General features: G+C 43.9%; 1 protein-coding gene across 4 annotated transcripts in view; it reads right to left on the bottom strand.

Annotated features, from left to right (window-relative positions):
* The window catches only part of Frmd5 (FERM domain containing 5), a 303,923-nt gene that overhangs the window by 21,801 nt on the left and 269,988 nt on the right, over positions 1-12,134 (bottom strand). For all 4 annotated transcript variants that reach the window (XM_077799893.1, XM_026391717.2, XM_026391701.2 and 1 more), the window contains 3 exons: positions 8,204-8,301; positions 5,397-5,520; positions 2,458-2,545 (listed from right to left, as the gene is read on the bottom strand). In XM_077799893.1, the coding sequence (XP_077656019.1) occupies positions 2,458-2,545; positions 5,397-5,520; positions 8,204-8,301 (310 nt within the window). The remainder of the gene's footprint in view (positions 1-2,457; positions 2,546-5,396; positions 5,521-8,203; positions 8,302-12,134) is intronic.

Consider the following 12,134-nt stretch of genomic DNA (forward strand, 5'->3'; position numbering starts at 1 on the left):
AGGCGTGCCACATTCTGCTCTTTTCCTCCCTCCCTTGGTCCCTTCTCCTCCCTCCTCCTTTCCAGGAATTGATGCTGTGGAGGTGAGATGATAGGATATATAGGATTGGGCTGCACAAAGGGTATGAATGCTGGTTTCTCCCTGCAGCCTCTTCAGCCTCTCTATGCCCAATGTTGGACAAACTTATCAAAGTCAAGGCTGAGCCAGGAGACCCGTATTTGTTGGGTGCATGTGGATTTGGGCTGGTAACCAGTCTGGCTGCCATTCTACATGACTTCCAGACCCCTATGGACAACAGTGGAGAATCCCACCCACCTCTAGTTAGTTGTTGTGCTTGGGGTCACTGCCTGCCCACCTCTGTGCTGTAAGCCCAGCTCAGGGACCCCTTTCATGAGTGGCCTCAAATGGATTAGGCAGGTTGGGCTCAAATTCAGACATGATCCCCATACCTTCTACTTAGCCATATCTATCTTTAAGCAGCTATGTCATTTCAGGTCCTGGAGTGACTCAGCAGCTCAGGGAGCACAGTTATTGAACATCTACTGTGTAGTTAATCACAGATAAGAAAAGTGAGGATCAGAAGTCTCCAAAAGCCTCAGTAAGTAGGAGACAAGGACTGGAGCCTTGGGCCAGCTGCCCCCCCGCCCCCCAGCTCTCACTACCATGGGGTATCTGCTGAGAGTGTCTGAGCAGTTGATAGAGAGGTTTAAATTACCTCTGTTACACAGGAAACATTATTTGGGAAGCGTTGCTAATTTGTAAGTATTGGTATATCAATTCTTCGGTATAAACCGGCATGGATATGTTTTCTGACAGTATCGGCCCAAGAACACAGGGGCCAGATGGCAATTGACTGTACTAGTGGATAGGCAGTTATGGGGTCTGGAAGACAAGCAGGATTTCAAAGTGCCAGAATGTTTTAAGATTCATATTAAATCCTACGCAAGGATAATTCACCATCATTTCACTAGGGAGCCAAGGAAAATACTGTTCTGTCCCCATGTCACTGTGTCCCATAGTTTGTGCTGAATTGTGTCTTCCTTTCTTCCGGATTTATATGTGGGAATCTTAACCCCCAGTACCTTAGAATGTAACCTTATTTGAGGACAGGATCTTGACAGAGCTAATTAAGTTCAACTGAGGTCATTAGTGTAGACCCTATTCCAATTTAACTGGTATCCTTATAAGACAGGAGATTTTGGACATTTATGAACAGAGGGCAGACAGTGTGAAGACACAGGGAAAAGACAGCCATCTACAAGCCAAGGAAAGAGGCCGGGAACAGATCCTCTGAGGCCCTCTGAAGGAGTGGACCCTGACAGCACCTTGATGTCAGGCTTCTAGCCTCCAGAGCCAAGACAATACATTTGTGTTGTTCAAGCTACCCGGTCTGATGCTCAGTTATCATGGCCTAGGAAGGGAACACGCTGCTCTTGAAACTTAGTTTCCTCTCACCTCTCAGGAAGGTTGATGTTGTTCAGCTTCTAGCTGACACTATCTCCTTCAGATAAGTTGGAAAACTGTTTTTTGTGATACTGGGGGTTGAACCCTGGAGCATTCTGTCACTGAGCTACAACCCCCAGCCCTTTTTATTTTTTATTTTGAGACAGGGTGTGGCTAAGTCACAGAGACAGACCTCAAATCTGCGGTCTTCTTGCCTCAGCCTCCCAAGTGGCTGGAATTACAGGTGGCACTAACACACCTAGCCACAGCTGGTTTTACGGGCAGTGCTGTAACCTTTTTGGTATTGGAAAGGCAGGCAGAAATGTGGAGAAACTGAGGCAGAGAGTGAGAATTCAAAGCACCAGGGACAGGGGGATACAGTGGAGGGAGGCAGAGAGAGATGACAGGAAGAGGCCACGGGTCTCTGCTGCTCTCAGCAGGGACTGGGGCTGCTGGTGATCATCTCCAAAATGCCAGATACGTGTGAGTAATTACAGAGGTTTCTCTGGGTGCAACTTCCCCAGCTGGTTCCCATCTCACCCTTACAGGCACATAATGGAATTAAATGTGACTCTACTGCAGTTCCTTCTGGTGACGTTTGTCACTACAGTCAATAAAACCCACTCTTGGAAAGAAACTAGATTACGGGTCAGGGAAGGGTGGGCAGTTGCTGAGTGCTTCTGATCACTCCCTGTGGGGGGCCTTCTACATTCCTCTTCTCTTCATTTCCACCAAATTACCCACTGCTGGCCAAATAGGGCCCAGTTTTGGATTGTTATTTAAATGGACTTCTTTTCTGATGCTCTGACATTTATGTAGCACCACAGAATTATGCAGCATGGAATCCAGAGGAATTTTCAACCTGAGACATCTTCTCTGGCATCTGTCACTGGAAGAGCCACTCCTGCACACATTGAAGGGGATAAGCATGTGGTCCTAAGCATATGGTCCTTTGCTCCTGTCACCCTGTAGAGGAGGCACAATCAGTGAGGTCTCCCACATGGGGAGTCTTACCTTACATGGGTGAGGATCCACCCCATAAGTCTCCAATGTCTGTGCTTTTCTTAAGAAGTTCAGTTCTGATGTTGCTGGTGTTTGACCACTAGAATAAAGAAAATGACATGATTTCAGGGCTTCCTGTTCTCAGAGGTTCCTCTGATACAAAACTCTCTATAAGAAGTGCTCTGGGTGAGCTGCATACCTCCAGTTTTCCATAGAGTATGCTCTCTCCTTGGTTCTAGACCAATTTCAGGGATTCAAGTCTAGGTGCCAAGCCCTTTGCCTGCCACAAAAGTATTTTTTCCTGTCTTGGGTTCACTGGCAGATAGATGTAACTTCAGAGTGAGACAGGCTACATAATGAATCACTGGGCTGAATGTGAACAATAGGGAGTGGTGGAGTCTGTGGCAAACTAGGGAGTACTCCCTGCATCTAATGAGTGCAGCTGCTCCTAAGTGCTGAGATTATAGGCACATGAGAGAGGTGCTAACTTTGTGGTATTTCACAATTTTGAACATTGTGTGTGTGTGTGTGTGTGGAAGCACATCTGTAGCTTCGATGTAGGCTATAGGTTTCTCTATAATCTAGGAGATAGCACCGTGTTCCCCACACTCCACAACAGCTCTGCCTGTCCATAGGGTGGTACTATGAAAAGGAAATAAGCTGGAAAAGGAAGAAATCAGCAGTGGATCCCAGCCATCTTTGAAGAGCCCTTTGCATCACTCTCCTCCAAGCTGCCTCTTTTGCAGGTGTGTAGATAAGCTCACCACAGAACCAGGGGCATGATCACCATCAGGCTCGCACATGGGCGTAGAGCCCTGGAAGAGCAGACGGGCTTCTGTAGATGTGGGCTGGGCTTTGGTGTGAGGAAGGGTGGGCAGCATGATGTCAGTGATTCTGACCCCCTGGAGGGCAGGACTGAAAGTTGCTCATTTCTAAGTTTATCACTGGCCAAGTAACATGGCAGGAAAGGAAGACATGTCCACCCAAGTGAGAAAGAGGCTAGACTCCCTCCAGAGTCCCTCTGAAGAGGCCTCACTCAATACCTTTATGTGCCAGCCTCTGTGCTACTTGCTGGAAAATAGACAGAAATAAAGCACATGCCTGGGCCCTCATGAATTCACATCAGAGTTGAAGGGAGCAGACACATTTTTACACTATGAAGGTGAGGCTGAACCTGTGTCAGTAGGTATTGGTGTGAAGGTATTAGTGTGAAGTTACATCTATCTGCCAGTGAACCCAAGACAGGAAAAAATACTTTTGTGGCAGGCAAAGGGCTTGGCACCAGAGGTGGCCAGAGCATCACTGTGCCTTCCAAGAAGCATCCTCATTCCCTGTGTACAGGGTGGTGGGCAGTGTGGGCTCCATTCACCCTGGATTGGCCAAAATCCCAGGGTCCTCAAAGCTGACATCATTTCTTAGGGGAAACTCCTGCCTTGAACAAGGTTTGTGGAGTACTCTCCCCTCTATTACTCTGACCTCTATGACCCTCTGGGCAGCTCTTGCTGGACATCCCTAATGTATGAATGAGACCTCACACAGGTCTGTTTTATCTGACCTTACCACAAGGGGTCACTATTTCCCCAACACAGTGATGCGAGGAACCATGGGGCCCTGCACAGGGAGAGGTGGAAACACCCAAGATCATAACCTTGATAGGTGTCTCTATTCCTTTGGAGTCTGGAACCTGGCTTGAAACCCACAATGGGAATAGGGACTGTTTACAAAGGCTCAGGAGGCTCCCAAGGCTCAGGAGGCTTTGGGTTACATTCTTTGGTAATACCTTAGAGTGGAGAAGGTATGGTGTGGTGTGGGCATGGGAAAAAAAGGAACTAATTTTCATTTAATATTATCATTAGGAAACACCCCCTTCTTCCCAGTACAGTTCTTCCTCAGAACACACAAACATTTTTAAAGATTTTTTTTAAAAAAGTATGTAATGTGCTAAAACGGTGACATAACATTTTTAAAATATATATATATTTTTAGTTGTATATGGACAGAATACCTTTATTTTATTTATTTTTTTATGAGGTGCTAAGGATCGAACCCAGTGCCTCACTCTATCACTGAGCTACAACTCCAGCCCAGTGACATAACATTTTGCTATTTTATGATATTCTATTGCATATACTGATTCTTTTCATAGTTATCAGTTTGGGTGATCCATTCCATCATGATACATTGAGTGGAGCCCAAACACCCTATTCTTGCTCTTTAAAGTAAGTCTTTGTCACAGATCCTATTTCATGTGGGTAAAAGGATGGATTAATGCTTCTTTATGGAATTCTATAATTCTGGGCAAAGTAAGAGACATTGAGCAAGACAAGACTCCATGTTTGAAACCACTTCTCCCCTGCATCCCTCTGTGTGGGGTCAGGGGCTTCAAGCAGGATGTGTAGTAGAATTAGGCAGTGCTAAAAACACAGACCCCCAGATACCCCACTATGTCTGTGAGTCAGAGGCCAGCCTGTGTGATCCATTTTCTGACCAGAAGTTACCTATCATGACACTGCCACAGACTGACATCAGAGTCATACTTTTTATTTATTTATTATTTTTTAAAATAACCCAAGTCAACACCTTCTCTTTCTCTCTCCCTCCCTTTCTCCATAATACATGAGATAGATCCCAGGGCCTCAGGCATGCTACCACTAGATCACACCCCTAGCCCTATCTTCTTTTCTTTTAAGATTTTCCCTTACTTTTCCACTGTTAATGCTTTTCTCTGTACTTCAATTATCTTAATGAAGCAAATACCTCCCAAAGCCTAATCCCTCTCCATTTCCCCAGCAACACAAAAGCAACTTTTTTTTTTTTTTTTTTTTTGCTTTTAAGCCTTGGCCTAAACCACTCTTCTTGGACAGTGAGCCCACAGAGTTGGGCTTGTGTTGTCAGTAGATCACTGACAATGCTACATCCCAGGGGCAGGAAGGGCAGGGAGCATCACACACCTGAGTTCTGTCTTGTGAATCTCAGCAATTTTCTTTTCCAGCTTCTCTGAATGTTTCGGAAAAAACTGGAACTTGGAGCTGTAGCCTTCAGGGTGTTTCCCTGGGTCATAATCTCCAATCTCCGCTTTTAAAGGGAGGTAGAAGAATTGTGTGGAGACAGATAAATCATCACTTGCAAAGCAACAAGATATTAACACACACAGTAGCAGTCAAAGCACACACCAGATTTACAAAGGCCAATGGGTCTCAAGCACAGCTGGGCAGAGGGCAGGTGCCTTAGGAGCATGTCCACCTTTGTTTTCCTGGTTGTGCTCACTGAGTTGACATTCAAGTCTAAGCAGAGAGAAAGTAGAGCTAACCCTGTGTTCTGAGGTCACCCACAAGTAAATTTGCAATAAAAGAGCATAGGGCTGCATTATGGTCTTCAACCATTCAGTCATGAAGTATGGGCCTGGGAGCAATGCTCTATAAGAGCAGGAAATGGTGAGCTTGATCAGGAAGACAGAGTTCCTGCGCCTGAGATGGGTCAGAAATCTAAAGCTCATTTTGAGGATTTTAGCAGGGACAAAGCTAGTTGATGAGTGAGCCATGATCCACATTTAGAACTCAACCCTTATTCCAAATCAAATTTTTAAAACAGTAAAAATTCAATATTCACAGACGGTTGACCATGTGTCAGACTATAAGAACCAGACAGTGTCATCAAGTTTAGAAGCACCAAATTCTAGGGCTGATTTCTCAATGCCCTGCTTTCTAAGGCAGTAATAAGTAATTTGTTTTGATTTTATTTAGTTCTAAGGCTTTTTCTCAACGAGGGGCTTTCTCCTCTGGCCATGCATGGAGCAGTTCAAAGCTCTTGAGATCTCAGATCACAGAACTCTGGGAGGACTGTGGACCCACAGTGCTTTCCGCAGCGCTCCAAGTCAGAATCCAGCTTTCTCTATGTGAAGTGCTCTGCAGAGAGCATTCTGGGTGTGACAAAAGGAAGGAGGAGGTTCCAGCTGCTTTGTGGATGTCCTCTCCTTCCACAGAAAGTCATGACTGCTTCAGATAAGAGAGGAGTAAATATTAGGAGGAAAACATGTCCTCACTCCTCTCACAGCCAATATTGTTCTTATGGCTTGGGCCTTTTCACTACAATTTTACTCATGTAACCATGGTCCATTTTATGTTTTGAATATAGCCCTTGCTGCTCTGCCACTGCAACTTATTTTTTAAATGAACATGTTTCTTTCTTTTCCTCTCTCCCTTCTCCTCCCTAATCTCTCCCCTTCTTAAGCTCAGGGGAAACAGGATTATCTTTTTTTTCCTATCCTCAGCAGGGTTATCTGTCCTTGGACACACACCTACCACAGGAAAGAAGTAATTCAGACTTTGAGGATGGCACCAGCAGATCTCAGATATGATCATCTCCCAAATTAACAAGTGAATTACAACTTCTGACAGAACAGAGGAATGTAGTCTTTGAATCACCTCTGTAAAAACCCCAGCTCCCCTTGATGGGCAGAATCACAGCCTCTGGGACAGAAGTTCCCTGTGCTTCTCCCTTGCTAGCAAAGCAATAAACCTTCTTTTTCCCTTTTTTCAAAGCCATGTCCTCATTATTGGATTGGCACTGGAGACAAGGACTGAACTTTCAGTAACACTCACAGTTCCTTTCAAATTACTTGGGAATTTCTATTACTTAGCAAGAGACTAAAGGTTTCCCCTGTAGTTTGTTAGTGACCTTGAACCTTGGAATAATTTATTTTTATTTTATGTAGAAAGTACCAAATGGAAAACATCAATGTTGGACATCAAGTACTTCTTTGAAGAAAAAATAAGTAGCAGAATTCAATATGATTCTCAGGGTAAAATTGAAGAAAAGACTAGAGCTTAAAATTACATTAGGTCAGGCCAGGGTTTCTCTTTAAAAAGAAAAGGGTACCCTTTGGGTTCCTCAAAATTAGCAAGCACTTGCTAGACTTTCCACTTAGCTGATTTTTAAAACAGGAGTCTGAGAAGTCAAAATGGCAACGGGCTGACTTTTATATTCTTAACACAGTTGTGATATTTTTCTTGCCAGAAGGACTTTAGTTTCTTATTGGCAAGCACTTTCAAGTTTCTCTTTATGAAGTTGCTTCTGAGAGTTCACGTATTTCCAATTAAGAGTTCAGATTCTTTAATGGAAACTTCATGATTTTAGTGTTGTGGTCCAAAATGATCCAGTTGTAATGACTTTCATTCTAAGGACTAAGAAGTGGCACTTGGGAATCCTCAACATTTCATGAAAGGATAAAGGGACATATGTGAAGAGTGCATGACTCTCCCACTGTTTTTGCCAAAAAAAAAAAAAAAAAAAAAAAGCCAGTCTGGGCATCTGGGCATCAGCTGTGATGTGAGGCTCAACTCTTAACTTATTAACACATCTTGGAAACATTTTCAATGTTGAGCAATCTGAACTGAAAGATCTCTATAAAATAGATACCAGAATTCATAGACACTTCACCCCTTAAGAGATTTGCATGAGAGGATACAAAAAAATTGATTTTGATTACTCTCCAGAGTCTCAATAACGTTATCAACCAAGGGCAAATCTCCTAGAGTCAGAAGGACTTATGGGGCTGGCAGTGAGACCTTAGGAACGGTGTAGGATTGAGTGCTCTCTGTGTTTTCTGGCTCTAGGGAACCTGCACAAAATCCTCCAACTTGGACTCTGTTTCAAGCTAGGTACTGTGTAGATCCAAGAAGTAGTCATCTGTGGTAACTGAAATAATGTAATAAGGACTTAGCATGAAAAGCAAATTTATCCTGTCAAAAGTCATTACCTTGAAGGATATAAGCTGCTAACAAGGCAGCATCAGATGTTTTACAGAGGAGGCGGCCATGGTAGAGATCCCTTTTGATCTGTAGGAAGACTAAATACCTGGAGAGAAAACAGAGAGTGAACTAGAAAAGATTTCTTTGATTGCTTTAAAGACATAAATATGTAATATAAACCTATCAAATTTTTTGTCAGGACACCTTTACTACATTTTTTAAAAATCTCAAAACATACCATGGAAAAAAATGCATTTTTCATTTCCCTAGAGACTCTTTCAAACACTTTGCTTTGAATTGGTTTGAGGTTAAATTCAAAACAACCCGTCCACTTCCCTAGGCAGCTCAAAATATAAATGGCACTTACTGGTAAAAGCCCCGTTGCTCCATCCACCCCCAACCCCTGGCCCCAGTGCTGGGATTTGGAAGGAGCCAGCCTCATCATCCAGTACTGAAAATGAAAACCATGCCATTAGAGATGGACACACTGGGCCTCCTTGTGCCTTTGGAATCAAGTAGACCAGTGGGTGAAGGGACTAACTCAAGAGTTGGGCCTTGGTTTGTTGACAGAATCTGTCCAATGTGGAAACAGCCCGTGATTATTGGGACAGGTAAACCAGACCTCTCCAAATATGAATAAAGTATACGAAGAGGAACTGGTGAAGGAAGCATGAAAATCAAGCAGAAATCTGTGGCCAACATCTCTTCACATATATAACCGGGCCTTGGTGGAGGCAGAATAACAAGAACAGGAGCTAATAATGGTAACTGACACATGCTGAGCACTCACTGTCTGCAGGTCCAGGTATTAGGCACTTAATTAATTTTTTGGTACCAAGGATTAAACGCAGAGGTGCTTAACTACTGAGACACATCCCCAGTCCTTTTTTACTTAGAGACAGGGTCTCCCTGAGTTACTTGGGCCTCACTAAATTGCTGAGACTGGCCTTGAATTCATGATCCTCCATGGTGGCACAGGCATGTGCCACCATGCTCAGCACATACTTTATATTTAATATCTCATTTAATTCTTATAAAACACTTTGAGACAGGCACTATTGCTAACTCCATTCTTCCAGATAATCTGAGGCATCAGTGTTTCTCTCATGGACACACAACTAGGTAACAAAGACAGAATTCAAATTTGGAGTTGCTGGACTCCTGAACTGGCTCATGTTTTACTGCCCTCCTTGTACTCTAACTGCTTTGTAGTTTCACAAGTAATGGAATGCACACTGTCACAGTGGAATGGAGTTGATAACTTCACATTTTGAAATGCCTTTACAAGGGATGTGATCTTGGATGATCATAATCTTCCTAAGAAGAGCAAACCTGTGAGATTAGCAGGTCCATCAAACCCTCAAGTGAGTTACCTCCCATGGTGGCCCCTGGCCAGGGAGCCTCTGTGGTATTTTAAAAATACATGCTCAAATGATTTGATATTTCTCATTTCATAAGGTAGAGCTTAATTCTCCGCTTTTTGCATGTGGATTGGACTTTGTGACTCCCTTCTAGCAAAAGAACAAAACAGAAGGGAAAGGTCTGGCTTTTGAGAACAGTTCATGGACTCGTTTAGCTTCCTCCTCACACTTTTTCTTGGATCACTCATTTTGTCTGCCTAAGCTGCTGTACGGAAAGGCCCATGTGGTGAGCAACTGAGGCCTTTTGCCAAAAGCCAGCAAGGAACCGAGGCTTTCTGCCAACAGCCATGTGAGTGCACCATCTTGGAAGAGGATTCTCTAGCCCCAGTCAAGCCTTCAGATGACTGTAGTCCCTGCCAGGCTCATGACTGACCCTGGGCCAGAACCACCCAGCTAAGCCGCTCCTAAATTTCTGACCCACAGAAACTCAGATAATAAATGTTTGTTATTTTAGGCTAGGCTTTGTGGTACTCTATTAGTTAGCCATAGATCACTGCAGCGTCCCTAGGGAAGTAATGGAAATGTAATGAAATTCCCTTAAAATTCCACCAGTCAGAACCAAAAGAAATTGGGCCCCCCTTAGACTATTGGAGGTTTCCATTGTTTCTGTTTTCAGACTGAAGAAGAAAATAATTCCACATCCTTTATCATGTAAAACTGCTCTTCAGGATATAGTTGCATATCAGCAATATCAGCATCACCTGGGAGCTTGTGGAGACTCAGACTATTAGGCCCAGCCTACACCAGCACTTTTTAACAAGATCCCCAGGTGATTGGTACGTACATGAAAGCTTATGAAGCACTATCCTGAGAAAATTCTAAAGCATCCTTCTTACCACATTGGGATGGACCATCTTCCTCAAACCAAAGGGAAGGTGAGAATGGTAGCTTGGCCGTTAACAAGAACCTTTTTCCCTCCTCCTACCAAACCCACTCTGCTTGAGTTTGCCAAGAAAAACCGAAGGAAAAAAGACGTCATGCTGAGTGAATAATTAAGATGGATCTACCAAATCAAGCTTGTCTTCACTTTGCTTCCCACAGTGAAATGCCACACGGTGTGTGGGAGACAGCAAGCTAGCACTTCTCTGCCTCTCACTGTTCCAACTCCCACCTTCCCCAGGCTTTGGCAGGATGTGGATGCAAACCTTTTGCCCCTTACTCACTGATCACTCCCCAGGCCTGGATTCAACCACCAATCCTCCCATGCTGTTCTGCTCATCGGTGCCCAATACTCAGGGACAGAACATACTGGACTAAAGGAGATATTTAAAAACAAATCTGGGCAGGCAAAGGAACATCCATCCTCCTGCGGGGAGCTCTTCAGGGTCTGTGTGCAGGGGTGCTGCTGTGGTTTGCAAAGACCCCACTAAAGCTTCCAATTGCAGCTCCCAGCCCCACTCCAGGGGGGAGATGCTCCATCACACTGAGAGCTGTGGTCTTGATGGGTGCTTGGCAGGATCTCAGGTCAACCAGAATGGAGACAAGTCTCTGCACCGTTGGGGCCAGGGGTGGTTCCTATTGACTTCTGGTGATAGGACAGCTGTAGGGAGTTCAAGGATAAAGCCTGGTGGCATTCTTCTTTTTTTTTGGTACTAGGGATTGAATTCAGGGGCATTTGACCACTGAGCCACATCCCCAGCCCTTTTTTGTATTTTATTTAGAGACAGGGTCTCACTGAGTTGCTTAGTACCTTGCTTTTTTCTGAGGCTGGCTTTGAACTCATGATCCTCCTGCCTTAGCCTCCTGAGCCACTGGGATCACAGGCGTGCCCAACTGGCTCATGGCATTCTTAAGCAAGGGAGGAGAGAGGGAAGGGAGGGCAGGGGAAGGAGGGGCAAGTCCACATCCTAAAGAAACAAACCACCTTCTTTAGAGACAAGAAGAAATGAGCTCATGGAAGAATCCACAGATGGCTTCAAGGGAGAGTGTGGCACAAGGCTGCCCCTTTCTTTTCTGCCACAGTGACAGGAAATAATGCACAAAGGAACAGAACTGAGACCTCACTCTTATGGAATGAACATTTCAGTGGGGGGAGACAGATAGCTATATGGTAATCAAGGTGATAATGATGAAGACCCACATTTACTGAGTGCATTCTGGGTGCCCTACACTGCACTGTTCTACATGCTCACCCCTATTTATTTATTTTTAATTTTTTTCTTCTTAGTTGTTGATAGATCTTTATTTTATTTATTTATATGTGGTGCTGAGAATCAAACCCAGTGCCTCACACATGCCAGACAAGTGTGCTACTACTGAGCCCCAGCCCCAGCCCTGCACACTTCTATTTATATCCAAATATACTTATGGTAACTTTTGAAATAAACATACACTTTTAGAGTTCTGTTGTTTTGAGAAAATAGGTGACTGATTAGAATGTTTGAAAAAAATATACATTTGTACATATATATGAATGCATATATAAAGGATACATAAGCTTTAGATTATAATTTCCAACTGATTTTAATGCACCTATATCAATTTCACTGAAATATTTACAGAATTGAAAACTTGGGAC

This window comes from Urocitellus parryii, chromosome 6, assembly GCF_045843805.1.
Source record: "Urocitellus parryii isolate mUroPar1 chromosome 6, mUroPar1.hap1, whole genome shotgun sequence".
NCBI lineage: Eukaryota > Metazoa > Chordata > Mammalia > Rodentia > Sciuridae > Urocitellus > Urocitellus parryii.